Source organism: Diplotaxodon limnothrissa, linkage group LG19 (genome assembly GCF_057381915.1).
Source record: "Diplotaxodon limnothrissa isolate DT_005_m linkage group LG19, D_limnothrissa_male_GT1.1, whole genome shotgun sequence".
In the NCBI taxonomy this organism is placed as follows: domain Eukaryota; kingdom Metazoa; phylum Chordata; class Actinopteri; order Cichliformes; family Cichlidae; genus Diplotaxodon; species Diplotaxodon limnothrissa.
The window spans coordinates 12,191,624-12,213,913 of record NC_140614.1 but is presented as its reverse complement, the minus strand read 5'-3'; the positions used below and the strand labels follow the sequence as shown (position 1 = coordinate 12,213,913).

The window sequence follows — 22,290 nt, the reverse complement described above, 5'->3', positions numbered from 1 at the left end:
AAACTCTCATAATTTTATTGTAAGTGCAGCACATCTGGGCTTCTGATCTATGTGCTCACAAAATACGTTACAAGGAACATGTAGATAAGATGAATCTGAGTCAGTTTTATACAGAGGCAGGTTATAAAACGGAAACGCAGAAGTCACTGAACCCTGTTAAAGGACCCTGTCTCTATGAGAGGAGACATTTCACAAGAGCAATGCATTATAAAAGTCATAGTTTAATGTTGCAGTCAGTTACACATTATGAAGTTATGTTGGTTAAAAGTTGCTGTTTCTGCCTGACCTTGCCGTTAGAGATTTCACGTGTTCTACAAGCTATTCAATCAGAGTGTGTACTTAGTACTTCACTGTATTGCATAGAGTCCTGTGAAACGGTCTTTTTCCCATAACAATACCTCCAAAAAACCATCAAACAAACTAATATTACACAAGGGAAGTCTGTGCTTCAGCACTCCTTCAGTCTTCAAGTCAGGTGTCCTTGGGCAAGATACTGAATGCCAAAATTTCCCCTGATGCATCATTTGGTGTGTGAATGTGATGCAGAGAGGTCTGAGTGGGCAGCAAGGTAAAAATGTCTGGATTATTTCTACCTCGTGTAGACAGCAGCTTCTGTATAGTGCCAGGAAGTACCACACAGAGATCATTTGTACGGTGCAGCTTATACAACTATTTAATTGCTCTGCAGGTTATTAGTCTTAATTTCAAGGTGCAATGTTTTGAGAGGCCAGTAACACTAAGTACAGTCTGCTTACCATTTTCCAAACGTTCAGTCAGTGCAACAGGCAGCTATCAGCTTCCAACATCTGCTGGTGCTCTGCTCACTCACACTGAAGATTTAGTCCTGTGGACTGAGGCATTAATGACGGTTAAGGGTCCAGCTGTCCTTTATTCATATCAAGGTATCAGAATTAAGTTTATGGAAATGTTTTGGGAATTTATAGAGTTGTTAATACGCTGATATGAGACTGTCCCATTCCCTCACTCTCTCCCGTTCCACAGTAGCTCATAAAAACTCTCCTTCATTTTATGGGGTTACAGCGGGAGTGAAAGTGCATGGGCTTTATGAGGCGTAGCAATGGCTGGCAAGAGGACTGAGATATGCTTATTTGTTTGTTTCCTATTTCACAAGACAGGCTGCAGATAAGTTTGAAATATGACATCACACTGCACTGTTCAGCTGCTCGTTGAAAACCAGGAGGTTTGGAGGACAGTCGCAATTATCAATATATTATGAAAAAGAGCAAACTCATAATTCACAGGCTCAAAAATATATTTTTACCTGTATAACTTGATAAGCATTCATTTTTTGGCACACGTGGAAATGAGGACCAGGCCAAAAAATTTTATTTGTAAAAAAGCGTTCCACTAAAGTTGAGTTTTAACCGACATTGTCCCGACATGTTTAAAGGAAGGAGCCTGTAATTAGAACATGCAGTGCTGAGGCATAAAAGCAAACCTTTCCTCTGATTAAGTTAAACACATTGGAATAGAGCGCGGAGACGTTTGACCTCGGTGACCGATTGCACAGAATTGGTTTTTAATCTTTGGCTACAATGCCCAACAGAAGCAGAGAGGGAGGGTGCATCTGGAGATCACCTTCCAAGGTCTCCTTCCCGGCCTTACGCCTCACGGCACACTCCTCGGGGCTTTGACGGATGACACCAGCGCCGGCGAGTGATAGGCTATTATTTCACTTTGCTTTGGATAAATGGCAATGCGGGATCCTACCTGTCGCCTGCCCTGCTCTTTCTTTTGTCTTGTTCTCTTGTCCCATCTTTACAGCGGTATGCCACCGCAGACGGGAATAGAAGGTGAAAACTAAGAGTGCTGAGATTTTATCAGAGCAATTTGTGGATTTCTCCTCCACATTTCAGCTCTGCTGCTTTTTGACTTTTTGTTTTTTTCCTCCCTGCAGCCAAAGTGGGTTTGGAGAGTGAGAATAAGCTGGATAACGACCAATTTGTGTGTTATTTGGCTTTTTTCTCCCCCATCATTAAGTGTGAAATGCGTTTCTTTTTTGGGAAGCTGCTTTTTTTACCCTTATTCTGATGAAATTGTCTCTGCTTATTGCTTTCAGACCAACAGTATTCATGGTCCCCCTCGCAGTACTTCGATGAGGACAGCTACTCCCCTCCACCCAGGAACATGAAGGGTCTCTCCGGCGGCCGCCCTGCCCACCTCCAGCTCACCTCCCCCACCTCTGCCCACACCTGCGGCCTGGCTGATTGTGACCATTCCCTGGACCACCTGCACCACCATGTTGACTCACGGCCTCCTTCCTATCTCCTCAGCCCCACTGAGAGCTGCCCCCTTGACGGTCATCACCGCTGCTCCCCACGGAGCTCCATCCACTCTGAGTGCATGGTGATGCCGATGTCCATGTCGGCCACTGACCACTCTATCTCCAGTAGCACTTTCCCCCGCATGCACTACGGCAGCGCTTCGCGGGACAGTGGCGGGAACGCCTCGGGTGGCAGGGAATCTCGAGACAACGGCGGCTCATCCTCGCACGGCGGCAGTGGCAAAATGAACCGAATCCCAGCAAACCTCCTGGACCAATTTGAAAAACAGATGCCACTGCACCGGGACGGCTTCCACACGCTGCAGTACCAGCGCACCTCCACCACGACCACGACTACAGAGCAGCGCAACGAAAGCCCCGGGCGAATACGCCACTTAGTCCACTCAGTACAGAAGCTTTTCACAAAGTCACACTCCCTGGAGGGCTCCTCCAAGATGAACGGCACCAAAGGTGACTCACACAGGGAAAGCTCGCACCACCACCATCACCACCACCAAGGCCACCACAAACACAGCAAACGCAGCAAGAGCAAAGAGCGCAAGTCCGACAGCAGCAAGCAGCGCTCGGGAGGTTGGTGGAGTTCGGATGACAACCTTGACAGCGACAGCACATACAGAACGCCGAGCGTCATGTCACGGCATCCAGTCGACCACATCAGCCACTGTTACCCCGAGTCTGTGCACGGCCACATGGTGGGAGATCTGTCGCTAAAGACCTCCAAAAGCAACAACGACGTGAAGTGCTCAGCCTGCGAAAGCATAGCCATGGCGCCAGAGGGCAAGTTCATGAAGAGAAGCTCCTGGTCAACGCTGACAGTTAGCCAGGCCAAGGAGGCCTACAGGAAGTCCTCACTCAACTTGGAAAAGCCAATGATGCCCACGGATCTCAAGCCCAACCTCAGGCCCTGCCACTATCTACAGGTGAGTTTGGCTTTGGTCAGGTTTAAGAACAGGGACTAGTCAGCAGACGCAAAAACGAGTAATTTTTCAGAACTCCTGACATCATCGCATTATTCTGCATCTTCAGTGAGCGCAGTAGTATAGTTGTAGTTACACTGGTGCACTGAGCTGCACTGCACCATTATGACTCCCCAACATCCCGGCTGGGATACAAGCGGGGCCATCAGATTTCGACCAAACAAAATCAAACCTGCATGCCGCCAAACAGAGTTTATTTTTAAATGAAATGCTCTGATTTGTATGTTGATGCAACAGAAGGAGCGATGATAGCGTTCGTTTTCTGTCACTGCAGTGCTTTGAGTGTCGTTTTATAGAGTTTTCAAGAACTTTAGGCTTTGTAGAAAAGACGAGCAAGCCTGCGCTCACAGGAGAAGAAAAGCTGCTCGTCTCAGTTGGCTTTAAAAGCTGATCTGAAAGACAGTGTTTTGTTTGTCACTGCCCTGGATATTACATTGTGAACCTGTCCTATGGCTCAGCATGTGGCTGGCAATAGAAAGGACTAGCACAGCAGGACAAATCAATTAACTCTGTAAATGATCTGTGCTGGAGGGGAAGAGCTGGCAGTATGAGAATAAAAGGCCAGAAATCAATCTGGATTTTTTTTTACTGTGTTGTTTTCTCTGATTTCACAGAGGATTCAGTCTGGAAAAGTTTAGCATTTAGCTCAGACCCATGATCGGCTCTGCAGGAGACCTTATAGCACAGAAGGGATCAATTCAGTGAGTCAGCACTTTTCACAAAAGGTTCTCATGGGTTTATAAGCATGCTGCAGGGTATATGGAATAAGAAAGTACACTTTCAATCCCAAATTGCAAATTCAAGCCAGAAAAACAACATTATGTAACCGTGCTGCTGCAAATATAACAATGTGAAATGTGATTGCATCATGTAAGTACTCCCTGTAGCCAAAATAAAGCGATCGTTCAGCGCAAAGAAAAAGAGCAGACTTGGAGACTCGTTGCTCTAAGCAGAGAGCGTGTCGTATGATTGCCTAATGTTGTAAATGAAAAGCCGACACGTCACTGAAATCAGCTTCAGCTGATATCATCTGAGAGTTTTACGATGAGTTTTTCAGCACAGAATCAGGCAGACGGTGCATCATCCACTCCAGTTTTTTTGCATATCCAATAAGGAAAGTAATCTCTTAAAGAGAGAGTTGCAGTGCTGGCACCCCCACCTGTTCCCGTCTTCAGCTGAGGTAGTGTCCGAGTCACAGCACTATAAACACTTCTAAAAATATCCTGCCGCAGGGCTATATTTAGACCGGCGTTATCAATCCGATCCGTACAGGGCTTGACACATCTTCCCTCCCCAGAGGAAAATCAATGCGCTCTCAGGGAACGCTCGGAGACAACGTATTGAAGGAGAGGGAGAGAGAAAGTTGGAGATGCGTATATATGGCTGAGGTTTATGGCTCTGTGGATGTGCTGAGATACTTTAGGAAACAGAAGAGAGGAAACAAAGCAATGCTCCCCGTGGCTGCTGTTGTTGCTCATCAACAGGAGCAGTCAGGCAAAGAGATGGAGCCAATAGTCAGGAATGATACTCTACACACACTGAGGGGTCACATTGAGAAGTACTCGGATCCTGCTGCTGCTGAATTGGGATTACCCACAACTGTCTGCTCTGCAGCAGCAGCATAAAGCCTATCCAGGGAGAGTGTGTGTGCCGAACCTGTCAGTGTGTGAGTGGCAGTGTTCGTGAAAAAGTGTGTTTTTTTCTGTTTATCACACACCAGATGGTTTGATGAGGTGCTAGTCACCTTGTTGCCGTCCTTGGGTGATGACGGAGAGAGTGAGAAACTTTGAAAGTTTGGTAGAACTATAGACACAGACTTTTATCATAGACTTATTAAAGTAATCTAACTTTGCAACTTTGTAACAAATCAATCCCATAAATCCTACTGCAGGTAATAAAGTTAAATGTTAATGTTTGTGCACGTGGCAGGTCTGTGCGAGTCTTTGTGCGTGGAAGCAGGATGAACTGGACATTAGGGAAGACAGACGGGTTCATATAGAAGATTTTTCTCTAAAATGATAAGTGGTGGGGAATCAGACCTGGCATTAGCATCTCTTCCTGTCAGCTCTCAAATTAGCCCTAATTAGCCCGTTCTGAGATCTGTACACACTAATAGCCACTGAACCATCTACTGTAATGCGCGTGTAGGTGTGTGGGCCAGCCTTTGTCCGTCGTTGCAGTGTGCAGCAGACGCTGTAATCCATGTTCAAAATGTATCAGCATCTTATGGCATTGCAAAACACACTTTTAATTAATTTTGCAACACTTTGTTGGTTTTGTTATTGTTTTCCATGAATGGTCGGATGCTGCATCGCTGTGAATTATGGCCAGGAATTATCTCCTTCCTTTCACGAAGGATGTATCCTCAGTGTATCCTCCACTAAAGGAGGTCATAAAGGAAGAACTGAAGAACCTTTCCTAACGATTTAGAGAATTCAAACAGCTCTTAATATGTCAGCTACACAGATACTTCCAGATCACTTTGGTTTGGAGCCTTTCTAAGTAAAACCGTCTATTAAACTGCACCCAATAACTCTGCGTTACTGACAACTCTCAGCCCAGATTAAGTGAGCTTTTCTAGCAAATAGAGTTCCTTCCTCTTCCTTCGTACAGTAGCGTTGTACAAAGGAAGGATTAGTCTTTGATAGTTTTGCTGATAGGGCATTGCGGTGGGATTTAATAAGCCAATTAACTGCCATGTTGGCATGCCAAAGGTGGGGCTTGAGAGGCAGAAAGGCTGCTGATTAAAATACAAAAGCAAAGTGCAAAGCAGCAGAAACAAAACTGGCACTGTGATGGAAAGCTGTAGTAACGCACACCCACACACACTCGGGGGTTTCCTAGCATTTTTATGAAGGAGTTCCCAGATAGCAATCGGGCCACGAACCCTTACGTAGAGGGATCTCGTCCCAGGAACCCGAAGATCAGACGACTGTCTGTCTCTGTTTGCCGGAGGCGACGATGTGGATTATCACTGTGACAGCGTGCATCTTATTGCAGTCGTGTTATTATGTCAAACCTCAAGTTTCTTTTGATTTTAATGTGATTGTTTCAGGGTATAAACATTAAATAGTCACTTGTTAAGCTGCAATCTGCAAAATGCCTTTTTCTGATCCAGTAGCCAGGCTAAATCAATAATAATAGCCAGCTATGATGCCATCCTAATTCTTGGGAGGTTTAATAGCCATATTTTCTGCCTTACAGGCGTTTCCTGCCAAGACTTCTTCACTGTTTAAGTGTATTATTACCATGTGGTGCAAAATACCCCAGCACTCCATATGCAGTGTCTAACAGTCTGTTTGGAGAAGTTTCGTCGCAAGCAAGAATTCTCTGATAAACCAGTTGTGCAGTAATAAAAAAGTAATATTGTTCATTTTACATGAACATGAACACATGAGTACATTCAGCATTCAGCACAGGTGTTACCACAGGGGACAAACGTGGAAGCAAAATCACAGACTGCACAGAGTTCTGATGAATAAGAAGGAGAGAAGAATATGTATTTGTAATGCTGGGGTAGGTGAAGGATGAAAAGCGTAGGTAGGTTTCCCCCTCACAACAGAAGAGAACCTCATGCCGTCTCTTTTATCTGTCATCAAAATACTCAAAAGGAAAATCTGTCCTTGTGTGTACTTTCTGTAAGAAGTTCTTCCTTTTGTTGATCTGAAAGGTTTTTTGTTTGTTTGAGACACCTCTTAGCAACAGAACAAGGGTGAAGAGTTGAAAAAGTCTTGGTTAAATGTCTTTCTTCTGTTTTTAGTGCAGAAATGTTGGGCAGTCTCATTTACATCGAGTTATCATCACAAAGATGCTGCGGCCCTCAAGATTTCAGAGATTTTAATGTCAGTCCACAGCTTTGCTTCACTGTGAAATATCTCAACGTTTACTCAAATGATTGCTGCAAACTTTGTGGATTTATTCATAAAGCACAAAACCTTAAACCGAAAGCCAGCAGCTTCATGAAAGCATGCTAAAAGGTGGAACGAGCTGCTGAATATCAGTTAAAAATCAGTAGAGTGTTGATGTGGCAGATGTGCTCATGCTAGAGTGCTACACAATTATTGCAACCATGTAAACTTGCAGTCTTGTTAGCTTTGAAGACGGGGACTGTCTGTGATCAGTTGGTTACCATCTAACAATTTAATTGTTGCAATATGTTTGTGATAATGTAACTATAGTAAGATTCCAAAAATTGCAACTGTGTTGCCATTTATCTACACAGAAAATCACATCAGTTACTTTTATTCCACAAATCCTGATCCTGCAGAACCCAAAAACTGCAAAATGACCCAGGCATTCAGCAAGCTTGTTTATAGAAATATAACCAGAATAAACAGTAATTATTTGCAGACCTTTTCTAATCTGCTGAGAATGACTGCAGGCAAACAACAGTTGCTGCAACTTCTTGCAATCAGTCTCCAACAGCAGAAATAAAAACCCCTCAGCAATCACAGATTTGGTTCTAGCTGCAAGGAGACTGACATCTTCTTTTTATTCTACAGCGACTGAGCCATTCCATTCTACAGCGACTGAGCTGTTGCTCGTTAACCATCTCAAGTTCAGGAGCGCGCTCCGTTGAGTAAATGCCCCGGTGAGCGTTTTTTTTTTTTATAAAGTTACCATTTAGCTCACAGTTCAGGTTCATAGAGCTGCCAGCACGTCTGCAGATTAGAACCCTCCTGTTAAGCTCTTGGAATCATTCGTTGCCCCTGTGAGCTCTGCTGATGCTCATACAGCAGCTTTAGTGTTTGAATCACTCTGAGAAGTGCTGTTGGTATTCATGAGATTGATTCTGTTACAGCCAAAATGACAAATTTATTCTCTTCATCTTCCCGGGGCATGACTGCTGTCGTTTTGTTACTGAGCACGATTATTTACACTTTTACGACTTTGTCTGAAAATGTAAAGCGGCAGTAAACAAACAAACAACATGAGCTGAGACTGCAGATTTGTGAATGTTGCATGTTTGTGCAAAAGCAGCACGAGACATGAGGAGTCCACGTTGGTGTGTAGTGGGAGGCTGGTGGATGGGATTACCAGTGATTGCACCTTTAAGAGCACTCTAACTCCCATCAACCAATAGGTATCAGCCATCTCTCCATATTTCTGCACAGTGCATTGCTCACTCTTTCTCTCTCTCCCTCTGTCTGCCCCAGCGTATTTCTTTACTTAATACCAGTGACTTATGTCTCTTAGTGGGTGTATAGATAGAGCCGCAGAGTTAATCAATGAAATGCACTGCAGCACTGCAGGAGCATTGGCCGGGGCCTGGCTACCCCCACTACCGGCATGCACACAAACACACAAACACACACATATACACACTGCATTCTCTCTGGCCTCCGACAGAGCCACAGATCAAAGCTGTGAAAGTAAAAGTAGACAAAGTAAAAGTAGACACACAAATGTGCCAGTGTCTGCTTAATCCTGCTACGAGATGCTGGTGAGGCAAGGTTGTTTGCTGCCATTGCTGAAGTGTCGGAGCAGCTTGGGCACGTACCAGGAGTTGTGGTCATAAAAATCTCATTATAGTACGAGAAAAAAAATTTTCCCCGAACCGCGTCTCTTATTTTTTGAGCAGAATCCAGTTGATTAAATCAAGTTAAAGTTCCGTTATTGTGAAGAGAAAAGCTAAAATGTAAAATTTCCCACTGTGAATTTTCACAGAGCTCCCACAAATCTTGGCTCGTATTCACATCATTGCATCAGAAGCTTCATCAAAGTTTCCCTGTGGAACATTTTTGGATGCTCACCTCTGAATTCCTCTCTTAGTGGGATCTTTAGGTCAAGGTGAGCAGCGAAGCACTCGTACGATCAGAAACTGACCACTCACTGTTTTTTATCTTCACAGGGAGACACCCTGGAATCTATCCTCTTTATCAGCAAATTTAAATTAAACAAATCTCACCACAGCTTGTGCCTGTCCTCTGGCATTCCGTTCATTAATTAGACGTCTAAAAATATCAAACCCCTCCAAGACTTAATTAACCCATCGACTCCATTTGGTAGATGGTGTCTGTCTGTCTTTGGAGGGGAGATGAATGACTTGTATCGCTGTGTGTTTGAGAGTGTATCCATATGGCTGTGTACATGTCCCAGTTAACTGTGTGTTTTGCATCACAGTAAGCTTCTGTAACTCCTTTCACACACGAGTACATGTTAGTGTTCGAGAGGCATTTTGTGCAGCACATCCAAACACCTCAAGCCTAACACAACTTCCTCAGTGATGTCATCACAAAATGCCACTTTATTGGGTAACCTGGTTCTGAGTCAGCTGGCAGCAGCTCTTTTGGGCTTGTAGACACTGAAGTTCAAAGTGAGCATCAGAATGGGGACAAAAGGAAATTTAAGAGACTTTGAATGTGGTGTGGCTGTTTGTGTCGGTCAGACCGCTGTGAGTCTTTCAGAAACTGCTAATCTCCTTGGACTTTCCCACAAAACATCCCCAGAGTTTACAGGGAATCGTCCAAAAAACAGAAGTTATCCAGTGAGCACTGGGAGCGGCCGTTGCTCAGGAGGTAAAACAGGTCATCTGATTGGACGGTTGTCTGTTCAATCCCTAGCTGCTCCAGTCTCTATGCCAAATATCCTTGGGCAAGACACTAACCCCAAGCTGCTTTCCGATGCATCCATCAGAGCGTGAATGTAAGACAGAAAGCAATTAAGCACAGAAATAAAAGTGCTGATATGAAGCAGACCACTGAGGGGCTAAAAACAGGAAACTGAGGCTGCAGTTCACAGGGGATCAACAAAACTGGACAATAGAAGATTGAGTCTCGATTTCTGCTGCAGCATTCACATGGTAGGGTCAGAACTGTTGTAAGCAACGTAATAGCGGTATCGGTGGTTCAGGCCGATGTAATGGTGTTCAAGATGCATCGTTCAAACACAGCAGCCTACCTGAGTGTCGTCCACGTCCATCCTTTCATGACCACAGCGTAGCGTACCACCCCACGAAGCTCAAACCGTCTCAAACTGGTTCCTGGAACATGACCGTGACTGTACTCACATGGCCTCCACATTCACCAGATCTCCGTCCCCAGAGCCTGGCACAGCTGACTCACATCACGGACGTGTCGTTAGGACATTATGCTTGTATTCAGCTTTTTGCAACAAAGCGTGGATCATGATCGAGGAAATAATTGCTCGATTGTTCAAGATGTTTTGATCTGATGACACTCGCTAGTTTAGCAGTTGTGAGTGTGCGCACGTTAACGCTGCGGGATTAGTGCCGTTTACGTTCTAGAATATAAATATAACATCAGCTTTAATGCCTTTGATGAATTCTTGATGTTTTTCTATTTTTTCCATATAAAACTGATAACTCTTTTATTTGCAGCAAATACCCGTTTGAATAAAATTCACATTTCACTTGCTATTTTTCCTGCTGATGGCATTTGTATCAGGGAGTGATTACAGTCATCTACCTGATGCATTGATGACATTTGCATGTAGCCCATCTCCTCCTGACATTTGCCGCTGTCAGTCAGCTGCCACCCAGTTCATTTTCAGAAACATCTGATTGTTGGAGGAAAACACAAACTTTGTATTTGTGTATGTGTTTCAGTTGTGGTTTGAGGACATGTTAAAACCAGGGCGGCAGAGTTACTATGAAATCAAAGAAAACTGCTCAGCGGTCAGATTGAACAAAATAAAAACTCGAGATCTCCATAAAGATGTGAAAGTGAGTCCAGCTTCCACACAGAATGATGACTGACGGTGTCGTATCATGTAAAAGCATGGCTAGCTAAGCTTGTGACATCACAGAGTGCAGCGAGGTTAATCTAAAAAGCAAAATAGAAAAGCTGGAGTAAGAGGGGTTTGTGTTTGCAGCTGTGTGTTTGTAAGTGAGGCTAAGGTCCTGACTCAGCTGTTATCAACACAATAACTCAGTTCTGTTGTTTTTTTTAAAGAAAAATGTGTGCAGGAAAGAGAGCGAGTGAGAGAGGGAGTAACAATCATCACTGATTCATTATATCAGTGGGTGAAGTTAGCCCAGCACATTTTAATAAGCTGCACCACTGTCTTCAATACAGAAACCTATTAGAGCCTTTTAATGGCTTTGCTGTGTGCTGTGTAACGGCATGTACCATAATGGAGTCGCTTTTCCTTTGTGGTACGATGATGATTCAGAAACTAATTTTCCTCCATGATGTTGTGTGTTCAGTGTGAACTGTTTGCTCCGTATGCAATAAAGACAGCCAATGAGTGCTCTCGCTCTGAATGGGAAATGGTGATTCTCACGTGGATACTCAATTACCTGGTTTAACAAGTGGATGAAAATTGCAACATATGCAGTGCCCTGCTCGTTTCGATGGCAGGCTTCCACTTCCGATAGCTTACGACAGAGCGAGCAGAGGCAGCTCCTTTTCTCCTCTGGTTTCGAGCTTTTCTTCCAGCGGTAATTATGATCAGCAGCCCAGTCAAATTCACAGCCGACTTTCAGTCGAGGTTTTGAGCAGTTTGTAACCTGGCCAAACTGCAGAAATACTAAAACACCGCACAGCTGTGTGAAGGCGTTAATGTGTGTTGACTCATCGAGAAATCAAGAAAGGATCTGCATAGCTCAATGGGTGGAACAAACTGTGCCAGAGGTCGGGGTTCAGTTCAAGTGTCTATCAAGCGGCATGTTGCTTCATTGACGGAAATATTATAGCGCTGCTTTTATGGCTTCAGGGTTTTAAAACAACTACATTTACATAAAAAGGTGAGACACCGGGGTCAGGATTCTGTTATTCTGTATTGTTAACTTGGTGAAAATATCTCACCGCTATGGCTCGTTCACAGCCGGAAGGAAAGATGAGAATATTCTTACCAATACTCGCCAAACTTTGTTCCAAAAATCAGCAGAAAGTACAAGAAGACGGCAGATTGTGTTTGGGTAGCTGCATACTCAGGAACCTGTTTTTGGTTTGCTATAACAACACACCAGAAGTAACATTTGGACGTTTCTGCAGTGTCCAGTAAAGGTGCAATCATCTGTTGTTCACTGACACAATAATAATAATACATTTTATTCACAGGCACCTTTAAAGACCCTCAAGGTCTTTATGTTGTTAGTACAACAACATAAAAACATAAGGTAAATGAAAAATAAAAACAAGCATGAAAGTACAAAAACTAAACAATGTAAAAGTAGACGAAGACAGAGTCATGATGAAGGATATGCAATTCTGAATAGATGGTTTTAAAGATGCGATTCAAAAGTAGGGAGAGAGTTTGTAGTCCGGAGATCCAGTGGAAGCTAAAGGCTCCTGTGGTAGTCAGGCGAGCAGGTGGAACAGCAGAAGAGAAGCTGAAGAAGAGCGGAGTGTACGAGGGGGCGAGTACGTATGGAGATCAGGTAAATATGGAGGAGCGAGGTTATAATCTCCACTAATCTTCCCTGCATCCACTCCACAGAATTCAGTATGAGAATCCTGATGAAACCAGGAAAACGGTGTGGAAGTTCTTGAGAAGTACACCCGGCTAAGGCCCCACTCCCACAGACCTGTCACACAACTACCAGTAACAAGGGAAAAATGCTTTCCCTGTCCAGCAGTGATTGGCTGGTCCCATAGAGGATCACAGGGTTGCCTGATGTTTGTACAGAGGTCACCCACTTGTCTGCAAACACTTGATGAGCAGAAGTAAAAATATTTAGAGACAAATCAGCATCTTCTGTGCAAACTACAAGCAACCGCAGGTTTTCCACAAAGCTCTTTGCAACCAGTTTCATGTTGCTATTGCCAGCAACCGCTTGTTATCTTATAGTAGTACACACTTTTTCCCTCACCACTGGAGATGCCTCCGCTCAGCCTGTAGGGCGGTGCGTGACTGGGGGTTGTGTTGCAGCGAGTGACACTTTCACTGATACAGAATGGATTCAGAGAGTCTTCAGACGATGGCTCAGGAGTCTGACGGCATATGCAGGAGTGAAAATCAAGATTTAACAGATTAATTCTGTCGGTGCTACATGCTGAGCTGCAGGGTGCTCGCGGTTTTGTTTTTATCTGTTTCATTATTGTTGTTGTGAAACTGCTGAAAGAAATGTTTAGTTTTTGCAAATCAGTTTTTAGTCTCATGGTAATAAACGTTTGATTTGCATATTTGACTTGGTCATTTAAGAAAAACCTCTGTCCTCTGTTATTGTTTAAAATATTTAATACAGTGAATTCAGTGTTTTAAATGTAATTTTACATAATGAATGCTACTACACCAAGTATCAGGAATACACTTTTTCTAATAAGCAAAGCAGAACTCTGTAAAGCAGGCATCTGTAATGCTGAAGAGAGCCACACTGAGAGGAAAAGGCTGTTAAAGTTGCAGTAATAAATATGTTCTGTCAATACAAATACATAAGAGGTCATCTGCAGTGACAGGTCTGAGGTTTGGTTCAGATTTATGGGCATTTTAAAGTCTGTAAAAAAACAAAGTTAGCAGCTTTGTAGTACAGAGCAATCAGCAGCTAAAGGAGGAAACCGGGAAGTTAGTGAGGAACAAGCGGAGCTAAAAACATCATGAATAATACATTCATGGAGCGGCTCAAACATGCTTCCAAACGCTCACTGTTTTAAAAGCTTTAAAAGATGAAAGCGTATTAATGCTCTGCTCCCAAGTAGCAAAAACAACTATTATGTGTCTTTGTTATTCCCCCTACCCACAAGGTGCCCCAGGATGAGTGGGGGGGTTATCCTGGAGGTGGGAAGGACGATGAGATACCTTGCCGTCGGATGCGGAGCAGCAGCTATGTTAAAGCCATGGGGGACGAGGAGAGCGGCGAGTCAGACTCCAGCCCCAAGATGTCGCCTCAGAAGTCAGTGCGGCCAGACGCCCTGGTCAAGGCCATCATCAGACCCAGGGATCTGCTGGACTCCCAGAGGTATGACGCATGCTAGCTACAAGTTTTAGTAATTAATGTTGTTTGGCTCTTTTTCGGTTTTAGTTTTTCCTTGCAGGGTCGTGTTTAGTGAGTCAGTGTCCCTGTAGTGCTGCACAAAGCAAACATCTATCTGATGTCCTGAATATAAACATGTATGTTTATGCAATCACATATTCTACACATGGTTTCTTATGTTTGCAAATAAGAAAGAAAAACATGATGATACCAGTCAAACTCTAAGTATTGATCCCACTCTGTTCAATGTCTCAACGTCCACCAGTATTTCTCTGGGATCCAACTGTGGAGGTTCATACCGCTGTGGCTGCCAAACATAAAAACGTTGAACAGCTCATATAATTATCATTTAAACTTTCACAAGTTTAGTTTGAGGGTTGATTATAATAGACTTGCATGCTTTCTGTCTGTTTCCTTTGCGTGCCGCAGCTGTTTTCACCCACAGTCTAAAAATCCCTTTATTTCCTCTCACTTTAATTCATTATAGGTCACCAACAACCATTGGTTACGTACTGTAACCCCGGTACAGTCGTACCTTTGTGAGCTGTCTGCTAATAATGAAAACTCAAATTCAAACATAAATAAAAATGTGACTTAAATGCAAAACGGTGTTACTATTTCTGAGGTTATCGGTTTTGTGCCCATTTATGTTTCAGATGGGGTTTGGGTTAGAGGTCTGAAAAGTGAAGTCAGAGTAGGAGTGCCTTATATTTTAGTTCAATTCAGTTCAGTTCAATTTTATTTACACAGCGCGGAATCACAACGACAGTCACCTCAAGGTGCTTTATATTGTAAGGTAGAGTCTACAATAACACATACCAGAGGTGGGACCAAGTCATTGTTTTGCAAGTCTCAAGTAAGTCTCAAGTCTTTATCCTCAAGTCTCAAGTCAAGTCTCAAGTAATGTCAGGCAAGTCAGAGTCGAGTCTCAAGTCACTGGTGTAAAAGTCCGAGTCAAGTCACAAGTCTGAAACTTTGAATTTCAAGTCCTTTCGAGTCTTTAAAAAAAAAAAACGAAAAAATAATGTTGCAGTTATGCTAAATGTAAATATTAGACCATGTAATTTTTTAATCTGTGTTTTTCTCAACACATGACAAAATAGTGAACTTAGAAAATATACACAAATTGTGAAATTGCACCTCTTTAAAATGCAGCTCAATTAAACCTAGCTCCTAGAATAATTTTCACCGACTGTTCTGAGATAAGCTGCATGTTATTCTTGGATGCGGTTGTAGGACCGGCTTTAAAATCGCATGACAAAAATATCATACATATTAAAAAAAACTGAATCACCAACGTAGCCTGGAAAACATTTGCTAGTTAGATGAAGTCAGCTATCTCATCGTAGCATATTTATATGCATATTTATAATCATACGGTTCTTGGAGTGAGTGCACACACTCATGAAGTTTAGTAACTTCCGGTCACTGCAACAAGCCCAGGTACAGTTTACCGACGGATGGGTGCAGGACCTTGAAATGCACCGTGTAGAACGAAAGACCATCGTACGTATCATAAGTTTACCAGTCTCACAAATCGTCGTCATAAATACACATTCGTTAACCGTTTATTAATAGGACCTTTGAGCTCAACGGTAATTAATTAGTAGTGGAAATAATTTCTGGTAGCATCACAGAAATGTAGCAGTGACAATAATACTGTATGCTGTAATCGTACTGGGCAATTAGTGATACAAAAAACCTGTTTTATCCTGTGAATAAAAGTATATGTTTTTGTCAATGTACCATAATAACAGAAGCGAAACGCAATATTGTGTCAGGACAATTCACTATTTATGCACAATAAATAAAGGAGCATAGCGCGACAATTTCTGTTCAGCGCCAGACTTGCTTGTAACCTATATCACCAATTATGTTATGAAAATGACGCATTAACTACAACAGCAGACTGACCTTTGTGTAAATGCTTGGAGCAGACTAACCTGTGAGCTGGAGGGTTCTGGGATGTTATATTTGATCTTTGAATGGCTGCAATCCAGACCATCCGTCGCGTCTTTGTTACTTCGGAAACATGGCTCGAACAATTTCTCTTCAACGACGTAATCCGATAACAACCGATCTCTTTACCCGTCGGCTTCCCGTGGCTGTCATGCGACCGGCTATTGCAGTTAATAATACAACGGCTTCTTGACATTTTTGTGTTTCTTTTTATCGCTGTGTGACTGATTTCAATTGAAAGCCTGCGTGTGCTACTACCGCTTGCCACGAGTTCCCAGAATCCTTTGCGGTTCTACCCGTGAATGACGTCACATTTTCAATCTCTATATAATATGCATGTTAAATTTTATATTTGGGGTAAAATATCAAGTCTTTTCAAGTAAACCGGTTCAAGTCCAATTCAAGTCCCAAGTCATTGGTGTAAAAGTCCAAGTCAAGTCACAAGTCTTAGAACATTTTTTCAAGTCAAGTCTAAAGTCATAAAATTAATGACTCGAGTCTGACTCGAGTCCAAGTCATGTGACTCGAGTCCACACCTCTGACACATACAGAGAAAAAATCCAACAATCATATGAGCAAGCACTTTGGCGACAGTGGGAAGGAAAAACTCCCTTTTAACAGGAAGAAACCTCCGGCAGAACCAGGCTCAGGGAGGGGCGGGGCCATCTGCTGCGACCGGTTAGGAGATACATCAGTCAAATTAGAGTAAAAATAAGACAACAGCCTCCTTGCAGCTTGGATAAACCACTGTTTGCCCAATGATTACACTTAATTTTATTTTTTTTTTGTATTTATGACTGATTGAAAGTAGCTGACATTCATATAAAAGTGTAGTTTTTCCAGCTTCTGGAACCTTTATTGCTTCATAAAACCTCTTTAAATGAGTTCATTTTCCTGACATCTGATGTAATTTCAGATCATGAACATGGATCTGTGTTCTTAGGAGCAATTGTTGCCTCACTGTTACCTCTCTCGTGCACAATCCCCCGAGCACCAGTTTTAATATTCCATATTTGACCCACCAGCACGTCGGTGTCAAGCCCCTGATGGCTGAACCTTGTAGTCATCAGAATTCCTTCATGGGTTTTCATATCAGCTGTGAGAACATGTTAGGCGCACTCTTCTGGGACGTGTCCTATTAAATGGTGAGGAAATTGAGGGCTTTTGTTTCGATAACTTGTCGGTGGAGGAAAACACTCATAAGAGGATTACAAGATAAGATGAGCTGAAGACACGCGAAAAACTCACTCAAACAATTACGTTACAGAGAGACGCGAGACGAGTTACTTTGATTATTGCTTTTACAAACCCATCAGATTAGAATAAAATGAGTTACTAAAGCAGGGGTCCCCAACTCCAGGCCTCGAGGGCCGGTGTCCTGCAGGTTTTAGATCTCACCCTGGGTCAACACACCTGAATCAAATGATGAGTTCATTACCAGGCCTCTGGAGAACTTCAAGACATGTTGAGGAGGTCATTTGAATCAGCTGTGTTGGATCAAGGACACATCTAAAAACTGGCCTGGAGTTGGGGACACCTGTACTAAAGAGTGCTGTTTGTGTCCTTAAACGTTTAGTCTTAGGTTGTGTTACCAACAGACTCGAGGTATTTGTCGGTTTTTGTTTGCCTCACCTCGTCCTTCACGAGGTGTTCACCTGAACACAGCTCTGGATAAACATGAGAGGCACCACACGACATCCTTTCTATTACTAAATTGTATATTCTATCCAGTGTTTCCTTTTTTGCATATTTTACTATACTGCCTTTTATGTTTTGAAATTGTGTTTTAACAGTACTCCAGACACTAAATCAAGACATTGTGTTTGGCAGATTCCCGTTTTCAGTCATTTCTAAAAGGTGGCAATAAAAGAAAGTAGATTCACTTTTGCATCTCGCTCAGCGGAGCCATCTTTCTTTTCTCTCTGCAGAATGTGAAAACTGTAATTATAGCTGAGGTTCACAAGTGTATTTTAATAATGTGACAATTTAAAGGGTATCCCAGACCTGCTTTTCCAAAGCACAGTGTTTTTATCTGCCTCTGTTCTCATATATCGAGTGCATTTATCAGCCAAGGTTTGAGTCGAGTGCAGCGGGATCCATTAAAGACCCGCAGCCTCAACTTCAGTCGCAGAAAGCCCGATTTTACTTTCTCATTTTCAGACAGTTCGATGGTTTCTTTCCTTTTATCAAGACTTTGGGGCAAAATGTGCAGACGAGATCAAAGGCAAATACTCTGCGGTAGTTCTGTGATCTACGCCGATGATTGTGATGTGTTTCCAGTAAGACTTTGATTTAAGAGTAAAAACATTTTAGATTTACTTCTAAACCTAACTTTTAATTCACTTGTTTTCTCTCCTGTTAACTAAAATCACTTCGAGTGCTCTTCAGTTCAGGTGACGACAGAAAGAACCTTGGAGGCAAAATTGGGGATAATGTGGAAGGTGGACTAAACTCTGAAGAAGCCACTCAGAGCAGGTGATGCTGCAGGAAAAATGAGGTCTTGTTTGACCACACTTATTTTTAGATCAAACTTACCCAGGTAACAGGATTAATACTGAACTACCCTGGGGCTTGGGGGGCAGGTATGTTAACCAGTGACTGGTGGGTGGGGCTTCTGCACCGGCCCCATTCAACTTTTCATCTTCAGTTTTATCTGCACCTTAAACATGAGGTGGATGAGCACTACTGTCCAGCACCCTGCTAAATAAAGACATAAACCCTGAATAGGAGGAGCCTGTTTATAGAGCTGTAATACTTAACAAAAAATACACCTTTTCTGCTAAATTTATTTGAAATTTGGGCAGAACTACGACCCCTGTGGCTCAGGGTTGATGTTGCCTCTGCTGCATAATGTAAGTATATCCTGTTCAGCTTCTCCTTCGCGCCATGTGTTCCACTTGGGGACGAGCGGGTAGGAAAAATTCATCACAGGGCTGCTGAGACTTCTGCATAAATCACACTGTCTGTCTGCTCAGCTTCGGGTCTGCACAAGCCTAAAAGCAAATAATGACATAAATTGGAGGCATTATGCAAAGATGACCTTGCGTCTGACCTCAGTGTGCAGTGTGGCGGGTGACAGCCCCGTAGTTTGTGGTATGCACTGTCAGAAAGTCACAGTAAGATGCACGACCCACACACACCGATGAGTCCCTCGCTCTTCTACTCTCGCTCTTCAGGCAGGTTTTTAAAAGGCTTTTCCATCACACGGTTTTGTTTTTTTTCCACAGAAGCGTGGAAATGTCCATGGGCAACACCCACGGAATCCATTAATGCACCTCGCCACTATTAACCCGACCCTCGCGAAAACACAGACACACACGCACAGCAGAAGGATTAATTGCGAGCTTTTCTGGCAAAGTGTTTGCGACGTCTCTCTGCAGGATAACAGAACAGGAAGTAGGTCAGCAGATATCCAGAAACCAGCTTCTACTGTTAAATACTTCTCTTTCATGACTACATAATAAGCCAGATATGTGATCCAGAGGATATATACTGACAAATGAAATGTTATGGTTGGTGATCAGCGAGGATCATGCTGATATGAGGAGTCTGGCCATGTTAACATCTACCTCAGAAGCTCTTTCTGTGTAATCAGTGAGATATGCAACTTTTGTCACACCTTGCAAAGCTTTCATCACCGTCCGTTTTAAATAGACATAAACAGTGAATGATTTATGAAGATGCAACAGCAGGAAGGGCTATCAGTTGCAGTTATTGTCCTCCAAGGCTCTTCTGAATAATAGCCCTCTCAGCGGTTAGACCGAGTCTGCTGGGCTCCGCTGAAAGAAAAGTATTGACACTCATGGATCAGGCTGTGGGGCCTGACTCCCAGTCCATTGATGGCATTTAGTCTGCGGGAGAAGGTTGGTCGGTGCATTCATTTAAATGCCAGGAACGTCCCCAAAGGTGTCATTACTGAAGAGTACTAATACTCCACTGATCGCGCGCTCTGAGAACATCATAATGTGGCATCCAACAGCTTGGCATTGATTTAGCGCGGCACTAAAAGAGCCTGGTTATATGAGCAGGTGTACATGCGTTATACTGGAAGTGAAGTTGCAGTAGAGAAATGGCAAAGATGTGTGAGGTAACGGAAACATTTTGTCCAGACAGAAAATGCTCCAATCAGCAGTGCGCTTTAATCTTGTGCGAACGGCTCTCCTGAGGTAATTCCACAACATCTACGTCAGGTTAAGGTTAGGGCTCCGACCGCTCCGCTTCAAAAGATGGAATTTTAGTTCAAGGTTTATTGTCCTGCTGCATCAGCCTGCCGCCACTAAACCCTGATATTAACCTTTAAAACACGTGACAAATTCAGTTTACTCTTAGTGTGAGCAAACAACGGCAAAACTGCCACAAATACACGAATATTCCGCTTCTTAGTTGATGTATATCAGCAGTCAGTGGTATTTGCATGCTAACGTAATGCTGTGTGTTGTTTTTATTAAATCTGTCTATAGTGAAAATAATTATCGTTAGCTATCCCAACATGTGGGGCGCGTAGCCCCAGCCTTAAACTGTCTCTATATACAGCTTGTTTAATACTGAAACCCTCAGTGAGAAGATTGTAGCCAACGTTTCAGAGATCTCTCTCCTCCAAGCCAACTCGCACTTCACATCCTTGTGAAGAGCACACTGAAATTGCCCGAGTGTGTTACAGTAGCTCTGACCCACTCCTGCAAGCCTGTGTCATTGATTGGACACCAGGCTTGATAACTCGTGACCCCAATTAGTTTTTGATGATGCCATTAACCTCGGGTTATGGCCATAGGTTTTTCAATTACATTAACATACTAATTCCTACACTGTGAATGATTGAATTACGGTTTGAGTACAGAACAATACAATCACAGTGTTTGTTTACGAGTTCACTTTGTTTTTCAAACAAATAAGAACCATAAATATAAACGTGATGAAAGTAAATAAATAAAACTGTTGGATAAAAATGTGTTTTTACATATTTAAGTTTTAATATCTGTCAGATATGATTTGGACGTGGATCAGAATTATTGCCTGAAGGCCAAGAAAAATGCCCAGCAGATTTATTTCCCCAAGTAGACATTACAGCATTTGCTATACTGGTCCACTTGATTGTCTTATCTTATTTGACCTTTATTATTATAATTTATTTTTCAGGTTTTATTTTATTTTTTTCATTTTGAGTTGTTACAATCAGAAGGGACAGGACCGGGGGACAGGGAAGAGAAAGAAAGAGAGGTTAGGAAGACAGTTAACAGAAGGAGAAGAAAAATAGAGGAGAAGAGCGATGGAGAGAGAAAAGATGCCGAAATTCTGATTTCTACTACAACATTTATATGGCATGGTCAGAATCTGTTGTAAAGACCATGAAAGCATGGCTCCATCCTGCCTGGTTTCACTGGTGGAGGTTGCTGGTGGTGTAGTGGCGGATATTTTGATACATGCTTTTGTGGTGGTACAGAAGAGTCACACCATGGAAGTGCAGCTGTGTGATGCTGTCGTGCCAACATGGACCAAAATCTCAGAGGAATGTTTCCAGCAACCTGTTGAAGCACGAAGAATTAAAGAAAAAGGGTCCATCATGGTACTAGCAAGGTGTACCTAATAAAGTGGCAGTAAAGCAGTAAATCAGATCAGTCCCCGAACTTCTAAACTGTGCTTTTCATAGACTTTCAAATCTACAGAGATCAGACATCAAAAGACCCCGTAGTACCAGATGCCTGAAACATTTAAAGACCTGAACTATTATTATATATTATTATTATTTTTATTATCCTCTTGAAGTTTTTTCAGGCACAAGAACATGTGAGAAGGTCAGCTTGGAGACACGGATCGACCTGCAGCTTTAATCTAAACACTGTCATGACTGAAAGTTTTGTGTATTATTTGTATATGAAAGAGCGCGCCGAGGTTTATAAATCAGCCCTCAAAGTGTTTTTCTGACTGGCCTATACTCTGCATGCAGCACTGACAAAGATGCTTTTTACACTTGAACACTTTAAGTCAATAATTTGAAAAGAAATTAGACCTGAAGAAGACTTAATTTGGTTGCATAATTAAGCCACCAGGTGATATTTTAAACCAGTGATACTTCTTAATTGTCTGAGCACGTTAATATCTCAAGAGGTGCTTCAAAGTCTGACCACTTTCAGCTTGTGTCACCGTAGCGCTGCGCTCCATGTTTGTAAATGATG

The 22,290-nt window shown here is 42.8% G+C and overlaps 1 protein-coding gene across 1 annotated transcript in view; it reads left to right on the top strand.

Moving 5' to 3' along the window:
• Window positions 1-2,088: 2,088 nt before the first annotated feature.
• Window positions 2,089-22,290, top strand: part of dlgap2a (discs, large (Drosophila) homolog-associated protein 2a) — a 52,073-nt gene continuing 31,871 nt past the window's right edge. The window contains exons 1-3 of the mRNA XM_085343420.1: window positions 2,089-2,447; window positions 2,481-3,225; window positions 13,929-14,143. Coding sequence (XP_085199546.1) covers window positions 2,149-2,447; window positions 2,481-3,225; window positions 13,929-14,143 — 1,259 coding nt within the window. The 5' untranslated portion in view covers window positions 2,089-2,148. The remainder of the gene's footprint in view (window positions 2,448-2,480; window positions 3,226-13,928; window positions 14,144-22,290) is intronic.